The sequence below is a fragment of the Cynocephalus volans genome, chromosome 12 (genome assembly GCF_027409185.1).
Source record: "Cynocephalus volans isolate mCynVol1 chromosome 12, mCynVol1.pri, whole genome shotgun sequence".
NCBI lineage: Eukaryota > Metazoa > Chordata > Mammalia > Dermoptera > Cynocephalidae > Cynocephalus > Cynocephalus volans.
Genome location: NC_084471.1, coordinates 50,517,143 through 50,543,716, shown reverse-complemented (window position 1 = coordinate 50,543,716; position 26,574 = coordinate 50,517,143). Strand labels below are relative to the sequence as shown.

Below are 26,574 nucleotides of genomic sequence, written 5' to 3'. Positions count from 1 at the left end.
AGGGACCATATACCATACTAAGAAATTCAGACTTCATTCTGTAAGTATTTTGGAAGCCAAAGAAAAATCATGAAATTAGGAGAGCATGGCCAGATGTGTGTTGAAAAAGTTTATGCTGGTGGCAAGAAGAGAACACACTGGGTGTATATTTGTGGGGGTTGGGGGGTCAGGGAGGAGAGTAAAAACTGAATGCAGGAAGACCAGCAAGGAGTTGTTCAATAATGAAATACATTCTCATTCTGTCAATCCATCTTGCATTCAAATTTTATTTGTTTGGTGCTTCACCTAGGTGAGGATTTTCACATATATTTTAAAAATTCAATCCATATTTCAAGTCTATAAGATAAGGACTATACCGATTTTGGATATAAAGGAACTGAGGCACAGAGAGGTTGGCACGAGGCAAAGGCAGGCGATCTCACAGAGACTAACTGACCTGCCCAGGGTCACATGCATCTTAAGTGCTGGCCATGGGATTCAAGCTCAGTTTTGTACCAAATCTCTTTATACCACACCTGTGATATTTGCTGAAATGAGACGCAGTGTGATTTACTGGAAAGGGGAATAGACTAGGAATCAAGATATCTAGATCTTAAATGTGATTTTATACCTCACTGTTTTGTCATCTTGAGAGAGTCACTTAATTTCTATGGGCCTTACTTTTTGTATCTGTAAGATGTTCCAATATGTTCTCTCAAGGTCCCAGTCCACGATTCTGTGAATTGAATTATAGATATTTAAGATGATGACCATTCCAGCAAGTGTGCTAGAGTGGAATGGAGTAGGAGAAGTGAAGAGGGGACTAAATTCATTCAGGAGGAAATTTTTTAAAAGTGCCAAATCTGGAAAATATTATAAAGAATATATCCATAGTTCATAATATGTGTTTCTTCAGCAAAAGAAAAATGACATTTCAAATTAATTTCAAAGTTGGGATAAAGGTGAATATCTGGTGACCATTTTGTAATGAAGGCAATGATGGCGGGGGGGGGGAAGCATTTGTTGAGGATGAAGATTTGTGGGTGTTTTTTTGACATGTCAGTTTCAAGTAACCAACTGACAAACACTTCTAAATGGCCTTTCTTCCAGACAATTTACTAGATAAGTCAAAGTAAGTTACAAGGCCATAAAGATTTGGAGAAGAAAGTATCAGAAAGTAAAACTTTGATGTAAAAATGAATTTCCTTAAGGAATAAATGTATACAATGTGAATATCAAAGAATTCTGACCCTTAGGGAGATTTTTAGTATCAAATAACATACAATAAACAGCTTTTTCTCCAAGTCTCTTGGGGTTGGATTATCATATCATGCTAACTACACAAATTTTTAAATGAAAAAAAAAATGCAACAACGTACCTCAGGAGAGACTTCTGTAATTCCAAATTGGGATAAACTTTGATGTAAAACATTGATATTAAGTGAACGTAGTACTTCCTCAGATGGCAGGGCATCAGAAATTCCTGTTTTTCGGTTTATGGGAGACACATATAGTTCAACACTGTTCTTCTTTTCCTAGCAAAAGTGGATTATTTGTATGTGTTATAGACATTTAAACATTTTTGGATAATATCTTTACCATTCTTTTAGAAACACTAAAGAAAATCAGAATTCTGGAATCCCAAAAGACATCTTGGAGATCACATTTATTAGTTATTCTCTGGTAGGCTTAATAATACCAGTCTAAAGTCTAAAATCTTCAGATGGCCTTTTTGTAATTAGTTGCCATGTCAAGGTTTGTATTTGTATTTTATATTTCACTGGATGCTCGTTTATTTTCTATTCCATATTGCAACTTTTAAAAGATATTGTTCAGATATTCTCTGAGTAATTATGTTTAAAGAAGCATTTCAAAATCAAATGAGTTAAATAAAACCTGATGTAATAGTACAATTGTTAGACATCACCACTCTATATATTTTTCTTATAACTTGCATTAATGGGAACACTAGATTAGCTAAGGAATGTGGTGTTAGATGAGCTTTGAAGTTCCTTCCCTGATTCTGTCCTTCACGTCAAATATGTCACACTTTAAAAATCTATCCTTTTGGAGGCCGGCCCCGTGGCTCACTCGGGAGAGTGCTGCGCTGGTAGCGCTGAGGCCGCGGGTTCGGATCCTATATAGGGATGGCTGGTGCGCTCACTGGATGAGCGTGGTGCAGACCACACTGTGCCGAGGGTTGCGATCCCCTTACCGGTCAAATGAAAAAAAAAAAAATCTATCCTTTGGTAGAAATGCATATGTTGTGTAGCAATATCATGATGCTTTTTCTATTAGCTGAAATGGAGACAGATTTCTTATCATAAATAAGTTCTTATTTAAATTTCTTATGATAAATAGCCACATACATACACAAAAAACAAACACCAGACAGAGATGAAATTGACATTGATAATATTCTCTTTTACAACTTATACACTGCACTTACAAAAGAAAATTGTCAGTCTTTTCTCTCTGACACATGAATTTCCCTCACGGTACAAAATTTTCTTTTAATACAATTTGTTAGAAGTTCATCCAGGTATAAAACGGAGTATCAAGGTACTACTAGCAACTCAGAAAAACGTTTGTGTGTTTGCAGGGAAAAACAGACAGTGAATAAATGCTGATAAGAAACATGTTTATAATAATTTAAATAGTTTATGACTTAATAACAACAATAGTAGGAATAGAGCACTTGTTTTATGCCTGACATGCTGCTATGTACCTTAAATATGTTATCTCATAATGCTCAAAACACCTGCAAGAGATAGGTATATGGTTATCTCCATTTTACAGATGAGGAAACCTTCCTGGCTTGCCCTCAGTCACACAGCTGGGAAGTGGCCATGCTGGAAATGGAATATGTTTTGTCTGTCTGTCTGTCTCCAAAGCACATCATGCTCTTAATCACCATGCTGTGCTGCCTCAGGTATTGTAACTGCACCTGTTGTAATAACTACTTTTAACAATGCTACTAACATTCTCTGAGGATGTGCATATCCCTCCCTGGGTGTGGCAAATCCCTCTTTCATTCTTGGAAACAGCTGTTATACCCATTAAATCTACATGCATAAAAGTGTGTCTAAGATATATGTATATATGAGCACATATAAAAAATCTAGTTCTAAATCCGAGACATCCATAATACCCAAATCTTCTCACTTGAGCAAAGAATTCCCTGAACATAAATAACCTACTTCATTCTTTCAGGATATTAGGGAATGCAATATTTCCTCTTCTATGGTACTGTGTTACCATAAAAAAGTTATGCACTTTTTAAAAAAGCTTATTGAATCCTAGAAAATTATTGACTCAGAATAAAAATTTTTATGGGGAATGAAACAACTCCTCCTCTACACACAAAAATGAAAAGACACATTAACCCCAAACCAAAACGAAAAGCAAATTCTCTCCATAGCTGGGAATGCAGAGGTTGATGCATTAGAAAGCTGAGCTCAAGCAGGAGTGCAGAAGTTTAAGGCCGGGAGAATGTGTAGTCTTCGCTTGGGCTCCCATTGCAGTGGAAATTAAGAACAATTTTAAAACTGTGGGATGATTTCAAAGTCCCTTTTCATATGATCCTTAGGTAACTAGCTTTTTACAAAAAGAAAGTCATTTGATTTGCATTTGCCTTTTTTTGCCTTTGCTCACACCTACCTTCAAGTGCAGATGGGAACGTGTGGTTAAATGACATCCTGGTTCCCGAACACCAAGGAAAGGGGGAGAGAATGGACACGAGTAACTGACAGATAGAATGGGCCCTATACAACAGATCCTTTGGGTTTTCGTAATCCCCACCTCAGATATCCATCCAGGTTTTCTCTTGGCTTTTCTGGACTATCAATTCTTGTATTCCATTTGGGCTGCTGTCATCAAGGGTCAGTTATTCTTTATTCAAAATTCTTTGCCTTATGCATTCAGTGATCATCAGTCTACTGAGACACTAGAAGGAGTTTTAACAGATACTGCCTGGAAACAGTGCTATACCTGATACAGAAGGTGTCACTCTTACGGAGAATATTTTGGAAGTAGCATCAGGTTGGTAAGGCAAGTATTTTGGACCCCTTTATTTGTACCTACCAGGGTAGCTACTCTTGAACTGTAACAAGGTTGACAAACTTTTTCTGTAAAGCACCAGATAGTAAACAGTTTATGCTTCATGGGCCAAACGGTCAGTTTCAACTGCTCAACTCTGCCATTGTGGCATGAAGGCAGCCACAGGCAGTACGTAAATGAGTGGATGTGGCTTGCTCTGATAAAACCTTATTTACAAAAACAGTTGGTAGACTAGATTTGGCTCACAAGCCATACAACTATAGAATAAGCCCTTCAGTGATAAAAAACACAGCTTGAATTCTGGTAATGTGAAATGTAGGTGTCTTACAGTGAGGCGATTGATGTGCACTTGCTGAGGTAAGAGTCCTAAGGCTGCAGCCACACCTTGGCGGAATATCCGAAGCAAAGTTACGTTCAGCTTGTTTACATCCATTTGCAGTGTCTGGAAAATAAAGGCAAAAAGAAATTTAAATTATAGTAAGTCTTTGGTTTAGGACATTCAGTCCCTGACTTGTGACTGCCCACAACAATTTCTGTGACTCTGATAAGCTCACATTCATAGTGCTTTATTGCATTTTTGATGGAAATAAAATTATAGGGAGATTTTATGTGAAGTTGTAAATGGTGTGTGAGTTAAAAAGATGGTATATTATATAATAACTCAGTTTGTCTAGTTATAATACAAAATACAAATGAATGGCCAATTCATATGGAATTTTCTTGAAAGGTGCCTTGATTTTTCACGTTTCAGTTCGTAGCCAGCTGACAGAATGGAATCTGCGGCAAAGTGTATTTCAGTTCTCCAAGCTGAAGGACATCTTTAATTTGTGACACACAGTCACGGAGAGGAAGTCGCCGTGTAATTCCCATAAGCCCGACTTGGCGTTTTGTTTAGAGAGTGAGCTGCTGCCAGTGCAAGGCAAAAGAATGAGGCACAGTAATGAATTTTCAAACTCTGGTAAAGAAGCCAGCGGTACTAATGATTTGGCCTAAGGGAAACAATCCCTATTCAATTGTTTGGGCAAACACTTTTAATTTACAGGTTTGCTTTGAAAACAATCTAAATATTAAAAAATTCCTAAAATACAAATAAAATGATCATATTGGTAATATAGCCTTAATTTAAACCAGGAGTGCTATTACTACACTAAGCCATGTTTGCTACAATTTTCAGAAATGCGTCATAATCATTTGATATAGATACTTGCAAAGTAGGGAAACCAAATCTTTAAGCATTTCTTATATTCTTATAATGCATAATTCACTAATTTGACCATGGTAGGTTATCAATAACTGTTGGATGACTAAAATATTACCTATTTTATAAAGCAAGGCACACTTCTCTGATAAAGAGATTGGCTTACAAGTATAATTTGATATATAGAGTAGGAAGTCAGGAAGTGTAATGCCTCCAGCTTTACTTATTTTGCTCAGGATTGCTTTAGGTATTTGGGGTCTTTTGCTGATCCATATGAATGTTAGGATTACTTTTTCTATTTCTGTGAAGAATGTCATTGGTATTTTGATGGTGATCACATTGAATCTGTATATGGCTTTGGGTAGTATGGACAGTTTTACTACATTGAGTCTTCCAAAACGTGAACGAGGAATGTCTTTCCATCTTTTGGCGTCTTCTTTAATTTCTTTCAGTAGTGATTTGTAGTTCTTGTTGCACAGATCTTTCACCTCCTTGGTTAGATTTATTCCTAAGTATTGTTTTTTGTTGTTGACTATTGTAAATGGGCTTGCTTTCTTGACCTCTTTTTCTTCTAGTTTGTTGGAGTATAAAAGCACTACTGATTTTTGTATATTGATTTTGTATCCTGCAACCTTACTGAATTTGTTTATCAGCTCTAAGAGTTTTTTGGTAGAGTCTCTTGGATTTTCTATATATAGAATCATGTCATCTGTGAAGAGGGACAATTTGATTTCATCTTTACCTATTTGGATGCCCTTTATTTCTTTCTCTTGTCTAATTGCTCTGGCATTACACTCCCCGACTTCAAGCTACATTACAAATCTACGGTAACAAAACCAGCATGGTACTGGCATAAAAACAGACATGTGGACCCACAGAATACAATAGAGAACCAAGAAATCAACCCACATATTTACAGTCAACTGACCTTTGACAAGGGCACCAAGAACATACATGGGGGAAAAGACTGCCTCTTCAATAAATGGTGCTGGGAAAACTAGAAATCTATATATTTAGAAGAATGAAACTTGATCTGTACCTCTCAACATATACCAAAATCAACTCGAAATGGATTAAAGAATTAAACATAAGACCTGAAAATTTAAATCCACTAGAAGAAAACATAGGGGAAACACTCCAGGATTTAGGACTGGGCAAAGACTTTATGAATAACACCCCAAAAGCACATGCAACAAAAGCAAAAATAAATAAATAGGATTATATCAAACTAAAAAGCTTCTGCACTGCAAAGGAAACAATCAGCAGTGTGAAAAGACAACCTACAGAATGGGAGAAAATATTTGCAAACTATGCATCCGACAAGGGATTAATATCCAGAATATACAAAGAACTCAAACAACTTTACAGCGAAAAACCCCCAGATAATCTGGTGAGGATGTAGAGAAAGAGTAACCCTTCTGCACTGTTGGTGGGACTGTAAATTAGTACAGCCATAATGGAAAACAGTATGGAGTTTCCTCAAACATCTACAGATAGAACTACCAGCAATCCCTCTACTGGGGATATATCCAGAGGATTGGAAATCATCATGTTGAAGGGATACCTGCACTCCCATGTTTATTGCAGATCTATTTACAATAGCTAGGCAATGGAACCAAAGTATATGTCCATCAATGGATGACTGGATAAGGAAATTGTGGTATATATACAAAATGGAATATTACTCAGCCATAAAAAAGAATGAAATTCTACCATTTGCAACAAAATGAATGAGTCTGGAGAAAATTATCCTAAGTAAAATAATCCAGCTACAGAAAGAGAAAAACTGCATGTTCTCACTCATAACCAGGAGCTGAATCCATAAATAAATAAGTAAACAATAAAGAGAGACAGAGAGAGAAAAAGAAAGAAACAACAATCACAGTAATATATTGAACTTTTAGAAAAAGAGAAAAGAACTGTGACTACTAGAGGTGGAAAAGGGGAGGGGAAGTGGAGAGGGAAAGAGGAATTGGTTAACAGACACAAAGAATGGTTTTACATTGTTATGATGAATAAGCTAACTATCCTGATCTAACCATCACACATCATACAAAATTATTGAAAATAAATGTTGCACACTCCTCCCTGCCAAAATAATATAGAGTAGGAACTCTTAGAGGGCCTTCTTTGAGCTTTAAAAGGAGAATGACACTGCTTTGAAAATTTACAGCCTTGTTAGGAAATAATACATCCTCTACACATGCAGTTGACAAAAAATAAGTGGCAGGAAACTGGAGTAAATGCTCAATGCTACAAGAATCCGAGGGAGTTTGGTAGGTCAAAAGAGGTGTAATAGTTCCCAGTCAAGATGGTGGGCCTAGCTAAAGCTCCAGACTGCATTTCTACCTTAGGGTCTTTTAATGCTTGCAGGATTCCTAGAGCTTGGTCATGGTAAGCAGCTGGAACTGGACTCCTTGCAAAAAATTAAGATCCAGAAAATGGCAGAACCATTGAAAAAGTCTACCTAACAGCCCAATAATAGGTAACAACTTGCTTCTGGGGAGAGGAAAAGTAGAATTATGCTAGGGGCTTGATAGAAAAACTACGACACCATCAGTAACACTTTAAAAATTTTTTATATATTTATTTTTATTTTACTTCAATTAATTAACTAATAACTTAAAACAACAGAAATCTATTGTCTCACAGTTCTAGGGCCTAGAAGTTTGGATCAAGGTGTCAGCAGGACCATGCTTCCTTTTTAATCTGTAGGGGAGTGTCCTTTGTTGCACCCTCTAGTTTCTGGTGTTTACCAGCAGTCCTTGATATTCCTTGGCTTGTCAATGTATCACTCCAATCTTTGCCTCTGTCATCACAAGGCTTGCTTCTCTGTGTGTGTCTTTACATTGTCTTCCCTCTGTGAGTGTCTATGTCCAAATTTTCTCTTTTTATAAGTGCATCAGTCATATGAGATTAGGAGCACACCCTACTCCAGTATGACCTCATCTTACTTAACTAATTATACTTGCAACAACCCTAGTAAGTTCACATTCTTAGGTACTGGGAAGTTAGAACTTTTAACATATGAATGGGAGCCCGAGTCACAATTCAACCCATAACAAGAAGCAGGTCAGAATTCTTTTTATGTATGTATTTATTTATTTTTAATTTATTGTTTTGTTTTGTTTGTTGTTTATTTTATTTATTTTTTTATCTTAACTTCTCAATATACATTGTAGTTGATTTTCATGACCCCTTACCCATTGAAGCAAGTCAGAACTCTGAGGAAAGAAATTGCCAACTCATATCCAGAGAATTGTCCAAGAACCTTGATAATTTCGCATGTTCTCTGTTTTCTTTCAGGCTCTGAGTCAATACAAATTGGAGGTTCACCTGCATCTCTGGGTATTCATCTCTGGTTGGAGAGCTATTTGGGAGGCTGGGATTATCGTGAGCATAGTTCTATTCCAGAAGTGGCTTGGAGTACGGAGCATATCATGGGTAAAGGTAGTGATGATGTTTGGTTGAGCCGAAAAGAGAGGTAGATGAATCCAGGCACAAGCTGAAAAGGACCCTTCCCAGCATGTCACTGAAAACAGTTCCTACAGGACCTGAGGAAAGTGACTTCTTTCTCAGTATGTGACCCTCTCTTTCCAGAGAGTAATATTTATTTTATTAAGTAAAAATCATCTAATAGTACCCAATTGTTTACTCTATTATTCTCTGTGCTTTTCTATAGACTAAAAAATGTTTCCAGTGTATAACACATAATTTAATGCAGAATGTAAGACTTGAGCTCAATGTTGAAGGACGAGTAGAATTTGGAAATGCACTGATGAGGAAAAATAGGATTATACTTTTATGCATGATTTATTTATCTATCTGGCAAACCAATGGCCTTCTTTCAGTTCTGCCAGGCTGCAGAAGTTGCCATTAGATACCGGACACTGTACTGGAGACTCTGTCTGCTCCCCTTCCTTTGCAAGACCAAAGATGGGTTCCTCGGTTCATCCAAACACTGATGAGGAACTACTGACTTCTGGCTTACCAGCAGTGTTTGTCAGGCAGGGCAAGCAGGCAGGCACTGCCCCCTGTCCCCAGGGGTAGGATTTGGAGCCAATGGTCTCTGGGAATCGAGAGTCAAGGGGGTTGTGTACACGCTTGAGAACTCAATTCCCAGGGCCATGATTAACTTGAGGCTTGTAACTGTGGAAACAGTATTAAAGTCTCAGATGGAAACAGTAAATGGGAAGTAAAATGGGAACTCATGCTGAAAAATCACTCAAAAAGGCAACTTTCCAAGAATATGAAAAGCTGTGCATTTGGAAACAGAAATTTAGACTATCCAACTAAAGTGAAGAAATGAATTGAAGTAATTAGTTGAAATTGAAATCATCTGGTTCATTGCATCAAAACATTGAATAATTTGCCTCAGTTCTCTGCTTGCCTGTGAAAAGCTGGATTGATTCCACAGAGCATGCACAGATTTCTGACTATTCCCCATAAAACACGGCGCTAACAGATATACTCGTATGTGTTATTTGAGGGTCTAATACGTGCCAGACTTTATATATGAGTGCAGTTTGAGAAAAAGAAAGGTTTCTAGACAAGATGAGAATGTTACTTTATACAAAATAAAAGGATATGACTTTCTGCAGTTAGAAGATACATGCTGCCTCCTTCTTTCTGGATAAATGATAGAAATGCACAGCTCCTCCTCATCCTATTATATGAAATTGTAACAACGACAGAATATAAATTTCTTGGCAATAACAAAGTCACAGCTCTAAAGGTACCATACAACTGTGCAAGATATATTTTAGTCTGAATTCTAAACCCAGTTTGGTCATTTCTATTATTTAATGTACAAACGACTTAAGATTTTAATTTCAAAGAAACCAAAAATTTTTTTCCAAATGCAAACGTTAAGCCACTTTACAGTATAAATAATGCAAATGGAATTACTATTACAAGAAAAACTGAGTATTTTTATTGATATTACAAATATATAAACATACAGAAAAAAGTGAACATAATAAAAAATTCACAGATTTCAAACTCTATGTTTAAATTTATTGGGCCTCTGCCTTGTTAAGAGGTTCCTGAGTCAATTCCCCACCATTGCTCCCACTCACAAAGGAAATCCACTTTGTAGCAAGACTTTTTTTCTTTGGTCACCAGACTGCCCACTAACGTAGTTGAAGCCTACGGGCCTTAGATATAAATCAGACTGATGAGATCGATTAAAACGTAGCACTTGGCTTTAGGCATCAGCATTATGTTTGAATTGTAAGCATGTGATTGACTTTTAGCTATTTATTTTTATAGGACGGTTGAATTATTTTTGCCTGGGAGCGGGGCAGTTGGTCCCCTCCTGATGTTATTGTGCAGCCTGGTCTATCAAACCCAGTAAGAGTAAGGACCACACCCAATATCCAATTAGAGGGAAGAAAGCCAAATAGACAGCTTTCTTCCTAGGAGATGTCCTCAAAGTCCCTGAGAGATGTGCTGTCTCAATTCCCAATCACCACTAAAGGACCCGGCTTCCTTAAGAACCAAAGCCTGTCAGGATGAATCTACCCACCTCTTTCTAACTCTGTGTCCTCATTGCTACCTGGAAGCTCTAACTCCATTAGTGGCCTAGGGGTTGAACTGGCAAGTTATTTCCAAGAATAAAAGCAGAATTTCTCTATTTATGCCTCTGAACTGAGTAGAAAACCCTGACTTGTCAGAGGCATTTTATTCTGTCACCCAGTCCCTCTTATAACTCTCTGCCTTTGTCCTCTGCTATTACTTACATACTAATGATTTTTATTTCCATATTTCACATTCCCACCTTTCTCAGAGTCTTACACCTGCTTCCCTCTACCTGGATGTTCCATTTCTAATTCACACTACATATTACCCAGACTGGATTTACCTTTCTCCCTCTCCCCATCCACACTGAATTTGCTTCTGTTTCTGTATTTCTTATAATGAGATGAAGTACCATGTTTGGGAATCATCTGGACCCCTTTTTCTTTACCTTTCACTCCACCATCATGACATCCAATTGATAGTCAAGTTCTATCTATCCTACCTTCTAAATATCTCTTGAATGTTGAGTTCATCTTCTCTTCATCTGTAGTTCAGACCACCATCATGGCTATTGGGACTATGGGAATAGAATCCTAATGGGTTGCCTGTCTTCCATGATTGCTAATTCATTCTCCATATGGACACCATAATGCAAAACACTTCCGCAATCAAGTCGCTATTTGGCTCAGAATACTTTGAGGAAATATCATCTTCTAATGAATGGTCTGAACTCCTTGATTCACTGGAATTGCCCCGTCCTTCCAGGCTTACCTCCCACGTCTCTCTCCCATGCACATTAGACTCCAGCCACACCGAAGGATTATTAAACATGCCATACCTTTTTCACATTGTCAGTGCAAATGTGCATCACTGACTAGGCACGCTTCCTTCTCCTGGAAGACTAAGCTCAAAGAGCATTCTGCCAGCCTTCCCTGACCTCTCCTACCCTTTCCTTTGCTTGTACTTCTCAGTTGTCCACCAGTACTGTGTTGAACTTTGTCACATTTTTGTTTAAATTTTTATAATAAAAACATCATGCTTCTTACAAAAAAAAAAGGCACAGAAAGATATATAGTCAAAGGTGAAAATATGCTTGTCCCTCTTAACTCTTCATTCCAATCCCCAGAAATAACACTGCTGACCATTTCTTGTGAATCCTTCCAAATATTTTCTATGCATATATTGTACAAAAATAATGTGTATATATTAATCATCATATGTTCCTATTAAATACAAATAGTATTAAACTACACACATTCCACATTTGTTTTTAGCAATTTAGTAATATATCTGGTATATATTTTGATATTTATAATATATACCATTGTCAACTATCAGGCTTTGATCCTTATCTAATAATTTCTTATTTTTAACAGTTTAGCTTATTTCATTCACTCTTGTTATTTTGACAGATCTAGATGTGTTTTATTACTTTAAGTTATTTTTGTTTTTATTTATACTTCCTCAATTTTCTGTCTTTTGCTATATGGTCTGTTTTTGTCTTTGTTATTTTACCTTTTTTTCTTCCAGTGTCTATATTTATAACATTAAATAATACATGGAAATATATTTAAACCTTTATTTCTTGATTTATAAAATTTAGCAAGTATTTATTAACTTCTGCAATGATCATCTCCCAGCTTTCGTATTTATATTATTATTTCTATATTATTATGTTGTTATGATATTTACATTATATTTTGTGTAATAGAGACTTCTCACAATTCTCAACATTTAATGTAAATGAAAGTAAAGTGACATTTTCAGTCTCAGGCAGGTCAGAATGAGAGTGACTTCACTCTCTCTTTCTTTCTTCCCTCTGTCTATAAGTTGGATGGGTCCAGGGTAACCCTAGAACTGCATTGAAAATGGTGGAGCCACCTGAAGGAAGACACCTCCAAATCACTGAACGAAGAGGCCTTGGTCCAACAACCCTCATTAAACAATGACAGGAGTGAAAGATAAACTTTTATTATATTAAGCCACTAAAATATGGGGTTGTGTTAGCATTATTTACATTGATGAACATATTACGTAACTATAATTTCTACAGTTCCATAGTATCAGTTATATATTCAAATGAATTTAATGCTCATAATTGGTCTTTTTTTTTAGAAGGATATCACCATTTCTGAATTCTTTTTTGATGTATGTCTTACTTAGATAGCTTCTTTCAAGTAAAGCTCATGAGTGCTATATTTCCTGAGGCATAATATGTTTGAGAATGTATTTATGGTGCCTTTAACAATAAGTAACAGCTTGGCTAGATATTATATTTTTGATTCAATCTTTATTTTTATTTTTTGCCTTTGAACTCTGATGCTATTATTCCAATGTCTTCTGGCATTGAAATTTGCTGTGAAAAATACCCTGGCCTGAGGGTAGCCTGTCTTGTAGATAACTTGCTTTTACTTCCTGCAATCTCATAGGAGTCTTTATCTTCAAAGTTAAAAAACTTCACCAGACTATTTCCTTGAGTTGACAGTTCCTGCAATGTGGTATGCCCTTGAAGTTTACAGATTTCAAATTCTATTTTAAAATTTTTTTCTCCTATTATGCATTTTAATAATTTTTTATTCGAAATATTTTTGTCTTATCTTCAAGGATACCAATTATGCAATTAAAAATCTTCGTCTTTCTCTCTAACCACATTATTTTATGTACTTATTTTCTGTAACCACTTGCATGTCTTTATTGAATTGAAATTTTCTTGGGCCTGATCTCTATGTTCTTATATGTGTTCAGCAGAAGCTATTCTATTTTTGTTTCTAATACAGTTTTGATTTCTTTCATGTGTTTTTATTATTGTCTTCGTTTATCTTATGAGTTCTGCCAATTTACTCTTTGTGATAGCACTAGACGAGGTAAGAACTCTCTTGTTTCAGACAGGAAGTGACACAAAACTTCTATTTACAGTTTCTTAGTCTTTTGCATCTGTTGTTATATCTATTTTTTACCCCAACGAATTCAGCTTCTCTTTCTCTCTTAAAATCCTCCAATGACTTCTATCATATTTAAAGTTAAATTCAATTATGGGGCCTACAAAGCCCTACTTTACCTGGCTCCTGGTAGCTCTGAACCTCATCTCATATCCCCCCATCAAGCCACTCTGTTCTTTTTCCAGTTCCTCCAACTAGCAATGTTCATTTCTACCGTATGGCTTTGACATTCGCCTACCTGCTGTCCGGAGAGCACTCAACGTAACTGTATGGTGGCTCCTTCTGGTCTTTCAGTTCTCAGTTTAAATGTCACCATCTCAGAGAGGCCTTCCTAACCCGGCCACCCCCTGTCATATCACCCTGTTTTATTTTCCCTAAAGCATTTATCACTATTCAACATTTTCTTGCTTACTTATGTGCTTGATGCATATCTCTCTTTCCTAAAATATGGGTTCCATTGGTGTGGGACTTTGTCAGTCTGTTTCTCTGCTATCTCCACAGGACCTGAAATAGTGCCTGGCACATACTAGGTATTTAATAAATCTTTGTGAAACAAAGGAATGCATGAATCATCATAATCAAAATTGTGTAGTTACTAAATGGAAAAAAGTAAGTTACATGGTGGGCTTAGGTAAGAAAAACCAGGGCTCTGCTCTTGAGGAGGCTGTGTTCAGTTAAGTAGTTCACATGTGATACCTAATTTAAAAAATACATAGAATTAATTTCACACAATTTATATTTTATTTTTAATTAGTATGTCTCTAATACTTTGACATTGGATAACATTTAAGAGGGGAAAAAAATCAGAAGTTAACCTCATCTTATCAACTTTTTGAAGCCCACTTCTAATAGAGGAAGTCAATGTAAGTTTTCTGAGTTGTGCACTGTATTGGTTGTTAATTAAACTCAGACTTAACCAGTGTTAATGTCCATTTCTTGTAACTAATTTGAGAGTTTTAAAATTTATCTTTCTAATTTTAAAAATTAAATATACTTATGCTAGAAGATTTAGAAAATATAATGAATTAGAAAAAAATGAATAAATATTATTCATAATTGTTTTTCCCATCACTCTGAGATAAAGTTGTGGTGTCTTTAGTGTTAACTTTTTCTGTTACATAAGTTATGTTGTATATTATAATATACATATGTATATATGAATATATCACATTTACCCATATATATCATACAAACATTTATCTATTTTAATGTGATGCTATAACCATTTCCATGGCTTTCTTCTTTTTATGATTTTAGGAGGAAATGCTTATTCCCAAATCCTGGTATTTTATTCTGCATGGTGGCAGCTCCAATACAGTAATATTCCTGGATTCTTCCCATCCTCCATCTCCCCAGGGGAGGGGAAGTAACTTGTGCAGTTGGTGCATTTAGAATGAGGTATCGGGGCATGTGTAGTTCTGTGCTTTCCTTTTGGGGTCTGCCTGCCTGTAGAGGTCATATAATCTGGTCTGCCTTTTGCAAGTGGTAAAGTAAGCTGTACAGACTCTGTCCCAGCAGGGGAGGGCTGTGGTTGACCAGTGCTGCCCAAGATTGGTGAGTAAATCTGCCTAAGATGGAGATGGAGCCATAGAAGAACATCATTGTCATGATCCTAAGTCACATCTCCAGCAGCTCCATCAGCAATAGAACTGACATTTTGATCTCCACACACCTGTTTCCTCTGTCTTTCTCAGGCAGGGAGGAGAGAGATGTTATTTCTTGGTTCACTCAAACACCAACATGTGGCATTACAAAGGCACCCCCCCCCAAAAAAAAAGTGTCTATAACTTTTCTCATGGGCCTTGATTTCAGCACAGATGTCCGCAGAGGTAGAAGGGTCATAGGAAAATCAAGGTAAATGTTGTTAAGGAAGTCAGGAGTACAGAGTAGTGATTCTCAAAATGTGGCTCATGATCCATTGGGAGGCCAAGTGAGTTCTCACTGAAACTCATATGAAAGTGCAAGCTCATTGTGTAGCAATACAGGTGTATTATGTACAATTGCAGACTTTCTTTTATGCCAAAGGGTCATTTAGTAATTTTTTTTAAGGGTTACTACAATTTGATATTAATAAACTAAAGTTAGCATGTTATTAGCATACTGATACTTTTAAGGGGTGAAGGAATGAGGTATAATGAGGAAATAGGCAGAACACCAAGATGAATTTTTGCTCAGAATGAAAAGATAAGGACAGGATAGTAAACAGAAAGAAAATCTTTTCCCCCAGATTATAGGAACTTTGATCTTTATACTACAGCAATAGTGTGACTTAATCTTTCTTCTTAAGATCCCTACACTGTTGCTGAGCTAACCTTTTTTTTTTTTTTTTCTTTTTGTCTTTTTTTTTTTTCGTGACCGGCACTCAGCCAGTGAGTACACCGGCAATTCCCATATAGGATCTGAACCCGCGGCGGGAGTGTGGCCGCGCTCCCAGTGCTGCACTCTCCCGAGTGCGCCACGGGCTCGGCCCCTGAGCTAACCTTTTTTAACACATGGCAAAACAGTACTAGAGTTTTGAGAAGAAAATGGTGCAGGCTTTATGGAAAACAGTATGGAGGTTCTCAAACAACTACAGATAGATCTACCATATGACCCAGTTATTCCACTGCTGGGAATATACCTAGAGGAACAGAAATCATCATGTTGAAAGGTTACCTGTACTCCCACGTTTATTGCAGTGCTATTTACAATAGCCAGGAGTTGGAAACAGCCTAAAGACTCATCATCAGATAAGTGGATAGGGAAAATGTGGTATATCTACACAATGGAATACTACTCTGCTATAAAAAAAAAAAAAAAGAAAAAGAAATACTACCATTTGCAGCAACATGGGTGAACTTAGAGAGATTTACATTAAGTGAAATAAGCCAGGCACAGAAAGAGAAATACCACATGTTCTCACTTATTTGTGGGAGCTAATAAAAATAAGTAAATAAACGGGGGGGTTGGGGTGGGGAAAGAAGACACAACAATCAACAATTCCTTGATTGTGTTAAGACATGAACTGATATTTTGAGACATTTTGAAAACAGTTGCAATATCAACTTAATAAGTACTCATATTCTTGCTCTGTTGTAGTTATGAGCTAATTAATTAAAACAATTCATGAAGGAGCTAAATGAATACTGATAGCAAGTGAGAAAAAATATGTAAATTTCTTACTTAGGATAAGACACTGTGGACAAGGATGATTTTCAGGAACTTCTTGAATTTTGTGCTCACACATTTAAAAGCTTTTGCCTATTATTCCATTTTCTAAATTGCTAGGAAGACTGGGCACAACTTAAAATAATTGTTTTTGTGTATTTGGAAGTTGCAGGGAGGTGAGCAAATGCCAAATAAGAAACTTTGCCACATTATCAAATAATAGTTAAGAGCATGGGTTAGTAAAAACAGACTCGGGTTCAAACCTGGCATGAGTGACCTTTGTGAAATTATTAACACTCTCTGAGGCTCAGTTTCTTCATCTGTTGAATGGCATGATAACACTTTCATAACCCTTCTGTGAGAACTACATGAGTTATTAGATATAAAACAGCTAGAACCAGGAGATAAAACATGCTCTGTAAACTTTGCTTAAAGATATGTATTTACTATACATTGATGTTGAGAATAATTAATTTAATGACCTGGTTCTCTGAATATTCTGTACAAGGGGAAATGAAGTAGCAATTTTGTTGATTAAGTAAAAGTCTTCAACTTATTTACTAGAACAGTAATAATATCCAGACACTAAGAAATGGTCTGATTGGATTTGCAGTGTTTACATTTACTGATTGTTACACCTATTAAGAAGCTTTAGCCAAAAATCAATCAGGAAATCTAGATCAGAGGAAAAAGCAGGGCTCAAAACAATTTGGTTTTGCCAAAGTGATGTAATCTATTTTTGGAGAGAATATATATTTGAGGTTGAAGGTCAAAATGGCATATTTTAAGAAGATTTCCTTGATTTCAGAATCTTGGCTTCTGTTCCTGCCCCTTCAAACCGTGGCTGCTGTGAACACTCAACCCAAATCCCAAATCATGCAGAGGACTTTTTATCGATGTTGAATTAAGTTCATATTCATCTTCCTTTTCTTCCTTTCTACCACTATAAATTAAATACTAACATTGAAACAGAGCCAAATTTAGTGATTTAGATTAGAATTTCTTGTCCTACTAATTTGAAAGCTTTTTATAACCTAGTTTTTTTCTCCATTTCATTACTTTATCCTCTATTTCAATATTACCTCTTAATTATTGTCCCCTTTCACATCCTCCAATAACATTCTTATGAAAAAACCTCTTTTGCCTTAAAAGACTCCAAAATTTAGCAATTAAATGAAGAACTTTTGTGCATTGTTCTGAAAACTTTAAATTCTATATAATGTGGAGTAAGCTCCCATCCTTATAATAAGCTATTTTTAAAAATCATATAACGTTGAAGGTCTTGACTTCTTGAAGTACAAATTCATCGGAGAAGGTAAAGCTTTCCTAAATTATAAAATAATACTTTATATACTTTTATGATACTGTTATTCCTATGCCTTGTGATTTTGCATCTATTTATTACTTATAAAATGTTTTTATAAAAGTTACAAACATTATCTATTAATGTAACAGAATAAAACAGTGGTTTAATAAAAAGTTTTTTAGAGAAAGGAGAAAAATCACGATTTAACCAGAAATAGATATTATTCTGGGTACAGTAAACAAATATAATAGCAAGTTACTTGCTTTTAACAGAGTTTTCAAGTCTCATCATCATATGTTCAAGTCAACGGAAATTTCACCTTTATCTCCCTGATTATGTTTTCTGCTTCGTACCGAGTGCTATTTTTTTCTCCCTTATTCTTTTCCCTGGTGTTCTCTTTCAGTCTTCCCTAAGTTGTGACTTCCCCTCCCTTTCCTTCAGTATTTCTCATGCTGGAGGCAGAACACAGCAGCCAAAACTTGAGTTGAAAATGGCTGGTATCAGGGCCAGGCAGAGACCCCATGTGGACAAAAGCCTGATGCTCAGGCAAATGCTGCCTGGAAAATGAGGTCAGACAAATTCAGGTTTGTACATCCAGCCTCATTAAGGTGACAACTCTAATCATCACAGTCGTGACTGCTTCATTCATGGAGCTTTTCTAAAAGGACAGAGGAGGCTTCTCACTACTGTATTCAATAAGAATAGAGACCAAACTGACTTCTAAGTGGCTTTAGGGATGCTGGGGAACAGATGTCCAAGGGTGAAACTGTCATCCTTCACCCCCCAACTCCAAACACTTTGCTTTCTAGCCATAAATTGATATTGTCCCAAATCATCAAATATATAAATCTAACTTAAAGAAAATAAAGAAATTAACTATCCATACAGGCCATTGGTGGTTTATTCTAGAGGTGGGTAAAAAAGGCAGATGGCTACCTTTTATTTTTATATGCTTAGATTCAATCAACAATAATGTATTCTTTTGGGACTTTCAACTGATCACAGGCAAAAGCTTGAGCCACAAGGGACAGGGAGACCACACAAGCTCTGAAACATCAATCTGATCACAGGGATGATTTGGAGTCTAATACTCCATGGAAAGATGTTATACATTTACTTTTATTTTGATTCCCTCCATGAAGTAGTTCACGTTTCACTTCAACGACTGTAATAGGACTCTGTTTTCTACTCTTCTGGTGAACTACACGGTGCTCCCAAGAAACAGGATGAAATGAAACAAGGCTTATTGGCATGTGTTTTTGAGATGCAAATAAAAACTCTATGACTGAATGTTCTTTCAACTTTTGTTCTTGTTAATCTTGATTTTTCTGTCACAGTGGGAATTAACAATTTTCTGCATAACTAAAAATGAATAAAGATGGAGTGTGAAATAAGTTCTAGTCTGTGTTCTTGTGGTCCTTTCATCTGCAGAAGGATATGGCAAAATAATAATAAGCATATAATTTTTCAGAATGTGTTATTTTAGTGATTAGTACTTCAAGAACCCTCTCATTTTAGAAAAGAAAGATTTTGAGTGATGTTATCAGCAGCATAAGTTTAATGCACAGCATGACTGTGTCAATTTCATCCTGTTACTACTTCTCAATCCTTATAGTAAGACTTTTTTTTTTTTCTTTTAGCATGATTGGGGCCATGGTATTTATTAGGATTGCTCTAGTTATTAAATTGTTAGATAAAAGTGCATGTATTGATCAGAAAAATAAAGACTATATATAGCTTATTTCTCCTTGCTGCAGCTAAATATAGAAATGTCTTTTTTCATACAACATAATTCAGCATCAATTATCAACCGAGTAATTCACAATAGGAATTTAAAAAATAAATTTAAGACTGTGGAAGCTGTAGGGGAAGATATTTTGGTGTACAAAATTAAGAAGCCACATCTTCTTAAAGATTAAATTTCTATTAGATGAAAGACTTAAATAGGTTAGTCCTCCTCATATTAAAAGTATATAAGTATTAGACATTAAAAGAAAATCACTAAAACTGTTCCTTTCCCTTTAGTCTAAAATCTTGCTGCTAAGCCTAAATCCTGCTTTGAAATTATTGCCAAACCATCATTTGGCATTATTATCTGCTTATATCTCATACTAGAGATATACTAAAAAATATCTGGCAGCCCTATATTTTGTGGGAAATAGAGCTTGACTTCTTAAGTCAAATGATTTATTTGGGCCATCTTGATGGCTGTTTTCTGCAATATTGAATCAGACAGGAAATTAATCCAATTTTATTATTAAGATGGCTGGAAACACCAGATGCATTACATTTTGACATTGTTATTCATCATCAAGGACCACAGATAAAATCAGAATTATCTATAACTTGGTACTAATATCAGAACCATTATGTTATTTTTAAACATTCAAACGAAATTCTTATTTTTAATCTTTCTATGTCCAGAATTTTCTACAAAACCTAGAACACGGTGGGAATTCTGTACATACTTTTTGAAATAAACTAAAGTGAACTAAACATTTTATGAGGTTTTTTCACCTGAAGATAGCACTTTCTATATAGATTAACTAATGAATTCATACAAATTTTTTAAGGGTAGCCATAATTCTTCTGAGAACAACCAAGGTTAAATAATAAGGTTCGTGGTTTACTGAAGGAAAACAACAAAGCTGAGGTCCCCAGCAGGGAATTAGTCCAGGGATGTCTCATGTCACAGACTTTCTTTCACTGGTCCCCCACATCCGATTATAATGGAAGATACTGATTAGTCTTTTAGGGAAGTCTGTGGGCATAGGCAGGGTCCCCAAGATGCTGTTATTATAAAAACATCTAGATTTAGTGACTTAGTGCACTGTATCTCTCTTTCCCTTTCTTTTTCCAGTTATCATAAATGCAAGCAGTCATCTTTTTCCCAATGTCAGTGTAAGAACTATACTGAACAAAACAAATACCTGTTCCTCTCAGTATCCTTTATGAAACTTTTGAGTTCAATCCAAGTGGATGTATTTGTAATTCCACTAACTTTAGGATGGTTATGAATTTTAGAAGAAACTCAATATGAACACAGTAAAGTCTTTATTGTTAAGATATGTTGAATAATTCTAAAGCATTTTCTTTTAATTTCAGACTTTAGGTTAAATATATTTCCCTAGACATCACAAAGATTCTCTTAGTCAGCACATGAACAAATACAGACATAAATCATAGTATTTACCCTCCTAACCTCACAACACTATGCAAAGCACCCTGCGCTTTACCTATCATGAAAGATTCTCTTACCTGCTTGGAAATTGACTGGGTGTTGTGATGAATTTGAGTTCCATTTGTACTCTTCTTTGTGTTATTTCCTCACCATAGCAAGCCGGACTAATCAGAAAGCTTCTAAGCTTGTGTGCTGAGATGAAGCCTCATTTAGTCACCTGGAGGCAACTGTCTGGTACTATTTCTAGAGACACTGCTGATCCCAGGTCTACTGCAGCAGCCTGTGCTCTCCCAAGAGATGCCTCAGGTGCTTGCTGTTCTGACAGTTTACTAAAATTGAAATTTCAGGGTTTTTAAAAATTTTTCTATGGTAATTGGCAAAACTGTAAGATGAGAACTCTATATGCTCTGGACAAGGTGTGCTGCATTAGGGATTTTGTTTTTCCTCCTAACTTAAAAAAATTAAATATTCACAAGCTATTTTCATAATAAATATAAAGTTCTTATAAAAGTTCCACTATTTATTTCCACCAAAATTTTCCCACTTGGTGCTGGAGACTTTTCAGATATCTCATCTTAACCTTCACCACAATTTAGGAAGCAGAAATTATTATTAATATTTTTATTGATAGGGAAATTAAAGTGATTTAAGCAAAACCCAAGTAATGACTCTCTACTGAATAGAGGTTGGTCTGATTCCAAAGCTGACAATTTTTTTTCCCACCACACCATATGCACACCATTTTGATTTAACACAGAGGGATTTCAGATAGATGATTATTGTAATTATTACTATTAGAGAAATATTTGGTTTGAAAAAGTAGAAGGGAACAAAGGTAATGAAGACATCATCTCGGTCTTTAATGAGCTAACAGTCTGTTTGAATAAGGGTAGTTGAAACACTTTAGGGATTCCCTGAAATGGCCTCAAGAAGTATAGCATAACTCTAGCAAAGTTGCAATAAAACTTCATCATTTATTCGTTACAGGTGGCATGATAAACTGACTTTTTTAGAATAGGGAACTGTTAAGAATCTTAAAAATGTTTATGATCCAGCAATTGTCTACCTGCAAATTTATCTTAAGGAAATGATTTCAATGAATAAAAAACAAATGGCACAAAGATTTTGTTTCCAACATTATATTAAAAAATCAGAAGCAACTTAAATGCACATCAATAGTAAGAAGGTAAATCATGGTACATCAATGGAGGAAATTCTCATCTATTCCCCCCCCTCTTTCTCGCTTCATCATCCTCTTTACTGGATCTTTCTAATCTGCTTCCACATGTACTGTGATATTTTTTATATTAAAACAAAAGCCAAGCAACCCAAAAGATCTCCTCATCCAGTTGCCATTTCTTCTTGTTTTTCTCCTTTCACACAAAAGGTCTGGAAGGAGCTGTCCTTCTTCGTTGTTTGTGATTCCTCTTTCCTCCTCCCATTCTGCCTGTATTGGCCCCTGTTGAGCTACAGAAGGATTACTACATCGAATGGCCAGTCAATCTTCATCTTGTTGCCCTACTGGCAGCCTTTGACACAAGTGATTCTTTCCTCCTCCTCAATACCCTCTCTTCACTAGGCTTCCAGGATCTCACGCTTTCCCGTTGGCTACTCCTTTTCAAGTCTCCTTTGCTCATTCTTCCTCATCTTTCTGACCTGCATATGCTGCACAGCCCAGTGCTTAATGCTTAGTCTCTTCTTTTTTCTCTGAACTCCAGGCTCAAATTAAGGACATCTCCCTCAGAATTCAAGAGTTGTATATATCCGAACGCACACTTGACATACGCACTTCCACGACTCACTTTATCTAGTCCACGCTGACCTCCTGATTCCTATCCTACCCACCTGTGCTCCAAACCTGTCCCTCCTTCAATTCTCTTCCTCTCCTTACCTGGCAACTTCAATCTTCCATGTGTTTAGATTTAAAAAAAACAGCCATCAGAGGAAGGCGGGAAGAGGAATGGGTAAAGGGTCGTGAAAATCAACTACAATGTATATAGAGAATTTAAAATAAAAAACAAAAACAACAACAACAAAATAGCCATCATTCTTGCCTTCTTTAGTTCTTTCATGCCCCACAATTGTTAAATTCAATCAGCTTGACCAAAGAACAATATTCAGAACAGGACCACTTCTCACTACCTCCACTGCTATCACTTTAATTCCCATTATCATGGGCCATAATGACAGACTCCTAATTGGTCTCCCTGCTTCTACTCTGCCACCTATAGTTTATTTTTTACACAAAGCTACAGTGATTTTTTTCAACCATAAATCAAATCATGTCTGTACTTACCTAAAAACCTTCCCGGTGCTTCCTAACTCATTCAGAATCAAATTATAATCTGACATAACCCTTCTTGATCTCGCTAAAACCCTCTCACCCCCATCTTCTACCACTCTTCCCCTTATTCCACTCCATTCCTTTGGGTCTCCTTGCTGCTCTGGCCTCAAGGCCTTTGCATTTACTGTCTCACTGTTAGAAACCCTCTCCCTGAGATATCTGTAGGGCTTGCTCCCTGACTTCATTCAGGTCTCTATTTAAACACTATCTGTTCAGAGATGCCTTTGCTATTTTAAAATATCACCTTGCTTGCTCAATTATTTTTTTTCTTAGCACTTTACATCATTGATGTATTGTGCTCTGTCCCTACTGTAAAGTATGCTTCAGAATAACAAGGATTTTGGCTGTTTTGCTTACTTACTGATGATCCTCAGAGTCTAGACAATGCTTGGCTTATGGCAGAAGCTCAGTAAATATCTTTTGAATGAATGAATGAATAATATAATATAATATTAGGTGAAATAAGCATAATGCAAAGTTCTATGTATATTTTTAGTCATAACTATACAAATATGTTAAGGTCTATAAGATGATACAAAAACATTAAAATAGCTGTGGGTGAAGGGATTTGGATAAAATGTTATATCGTTGGGTTAATTTCAAAGATTTTTAAAATATAGAATTACCATGTATATTTGGGAGATGGTAGCAGTTGACAGTTACCAAAAAATATCATTGCTCTTTATGAAAAATGACTAGCTTCAACCATGTATCTTAGAGGAAAATAACCACAGTGATTTCAGAGTTAATGCCACTCCCTTACATTTGAACATTATCACCCATTCGCTACAGCACACCCGTTAAATGCAATGATTCAGTCAGACCATCTGGGTCTGAAGCATAGCTCTTCCATTTAATAGCTGGATGAACCTGGGTTAGTTAGTTAACCTCTCTCAAGGTCAGTTTCTTCATCTGAAAGAGGGAATGCTAATGTACACACCTCAGAGGGTTGTTAAGGGCATTAACTGAGATAGAGTTTCCAAGATGTATAGTGTGTTACCTGGAAACTAATGTGCACTCAGTAAATGTTATCATTCAATATTTTTGTTATTATTAAGCTGGGAAGATGTTTTTGCTCCCATTTCATAGATAAAGAAACTGAAATTTAGAAAGGTAAGAGGACAGCTGATAAGTGACAGAACCAGGCCTTCTTACTCCAAATTCAAGTGTTCTATTACATCGTGACCATTTTGCAGCAGACAAGCAAAGGTTAGACCCATTTTGCTTAGTATGGAAAAGGATGCTTTGTCTCTTGGTGAAATTTTCTGTATCTTTTATATAGATAATTTATTGCCAATAGTAGCATCTCATAAGTGATGTAAATTTCAAACTTGTATCTTGCAATTAGCTTATTTTAAAAATATAGATAATAAAGTGTAGCTATTTTTAAAATAATCTAAAAAACATTAAAACAATTTCTTATTAGGTGACTGGCTGGTATGGGGATCCAGACCCTTGACTTTAGTGTTACAAGGTGGCACTCTAACCAACTAAACTAACAGGCCAGCTCCAATTTTTAAAATTAAAAAAAATTTTAATAATTCTTATATAGGGCACAGATATTAAGAGAAACATTGAATTTTATACACACTCTGACTTCTCTTATATATCACAAATTAACCATATTTCTTTACTAATGAACTATTTAAAAATGTTTGAAAAAATGAGGAGAGGAGGGTAGCTAGTTCAGCCGATACACTATCTCTAGAGTACCTCATAGGCTCCAGATGGAGATTCTGGAATCATATAAGGAATTTTAAAAATCCACATGTAATCACATTATTGAAAAACCTTTTATAAAAGATGTTTGTTGAGAAGCTTGGTTCCCCAAAATACAGAACTGATATGAGAATGAACACTGCTTGAAATAATGGTGTGTTCACCTGGGAATTCAGGAAAATCTGGCATAACCAGAAGATTTATGAGCTAGAAATAATCACGTGTCTATTTACATGAGTGACTAAGGAGTTTCTTGGGAAGGAACCTGTCCTAAGAGAAGCGAGGGCTGTGTCTCAAAAGAGGGCCTTAAGGACAATCGACTGTTGTAAAGTAGAAGAGGAGGAAAGAACAGTGTACTTCAAGTTGTGTGCCAGAACTCTGGGGAAACCACGCCCAAAATAAAGACAAACAACAACCGACCAACAAACTCACATCATTTTGGACACATATATAACCAAGGAACACATGCAAATGGCTGAAGGGAGGCAGGAGATGAAGAGGATCTCTCCTCTGGTGCAGAGATGAAGGCTAGGGGGAGCTCAGACACAGGAGTTCTCCATGATGCAACATAGAGCCTTGAGCCTTAGCAGCAATCAGAGAACCATGTCCTTGGTGAAAATATCAGTATCATCTCCTGGAAGCTTGACACTGTCACAGGCAGATATCACCACTGCCAACAGTGATGGCAATTTCCTGAGCACAGGAGACCCCAGAGCAGGTGACCCCAGAGAGTAAGGGCAGGAAACTTCTCTTTTGCATATGTCATGTAAAACTAAAAGAACTGTGCGTATGAGAGAAAATTGATGTCTTCTAGGGATTCCCAACAAATATCAGGGTGGGAGGATTGCAGAGAGCTAGAGATCTGGTACAGTTGGTGCACAGGGCATGGTGAGGCAGGCAGCAGAGAGATTGCCTGCAATCTCGGTGATAATGCAAGTCCTATTACCATGCTAGTGTGGCTAGGGCAATTTGAGTTTCTTTTGGCTTTTGGGATGCCACATATTCAAACACACAATTCTCTTTGTCATTTTTCAACCGGTTCACTATTTCTTATTATTCAGGTCTCAGTTTAAATGACCTTTCCTCAGGGACTCTTGTTTCATCCTCAATTTAATTTAAATTAAATTAAATCTCTTATTCCCTAAACTGAAATTTTCTCTAAATATAACTACTATAAAGTCT

The 26,574-nt window shown here is 36.2% G+C and overlaps 1 protein-coding gene across 1 annotated transcript in view; it reads right to left on the bottom strand.

The window, feature by feature from the left end:
- PTPRR (protein tyrosine phosphatase receptor type R) overlaps positions 1-26,574 on the bottom strand; it is a 248,668-nt gene that overhangs the window by 108,687 nt on the left and 113,407 nt on the right. Inside the window, exons 2-3 of the mRNA XM_063075404.1 lie at positions 4,367-4,480; positions 1,359-1,514 (exon numbers count right to left, since the gene is read on the bottom strand). Coding sequence (XP_062931474.1) covers positions 1,359-1,514; positions 4,367-4,480 — 270 coding nt within the window. The remainder of the gene's footprint in view (positions 1-1,358; positions 1,515-4,366; positions 4,481-26,574) is intronic.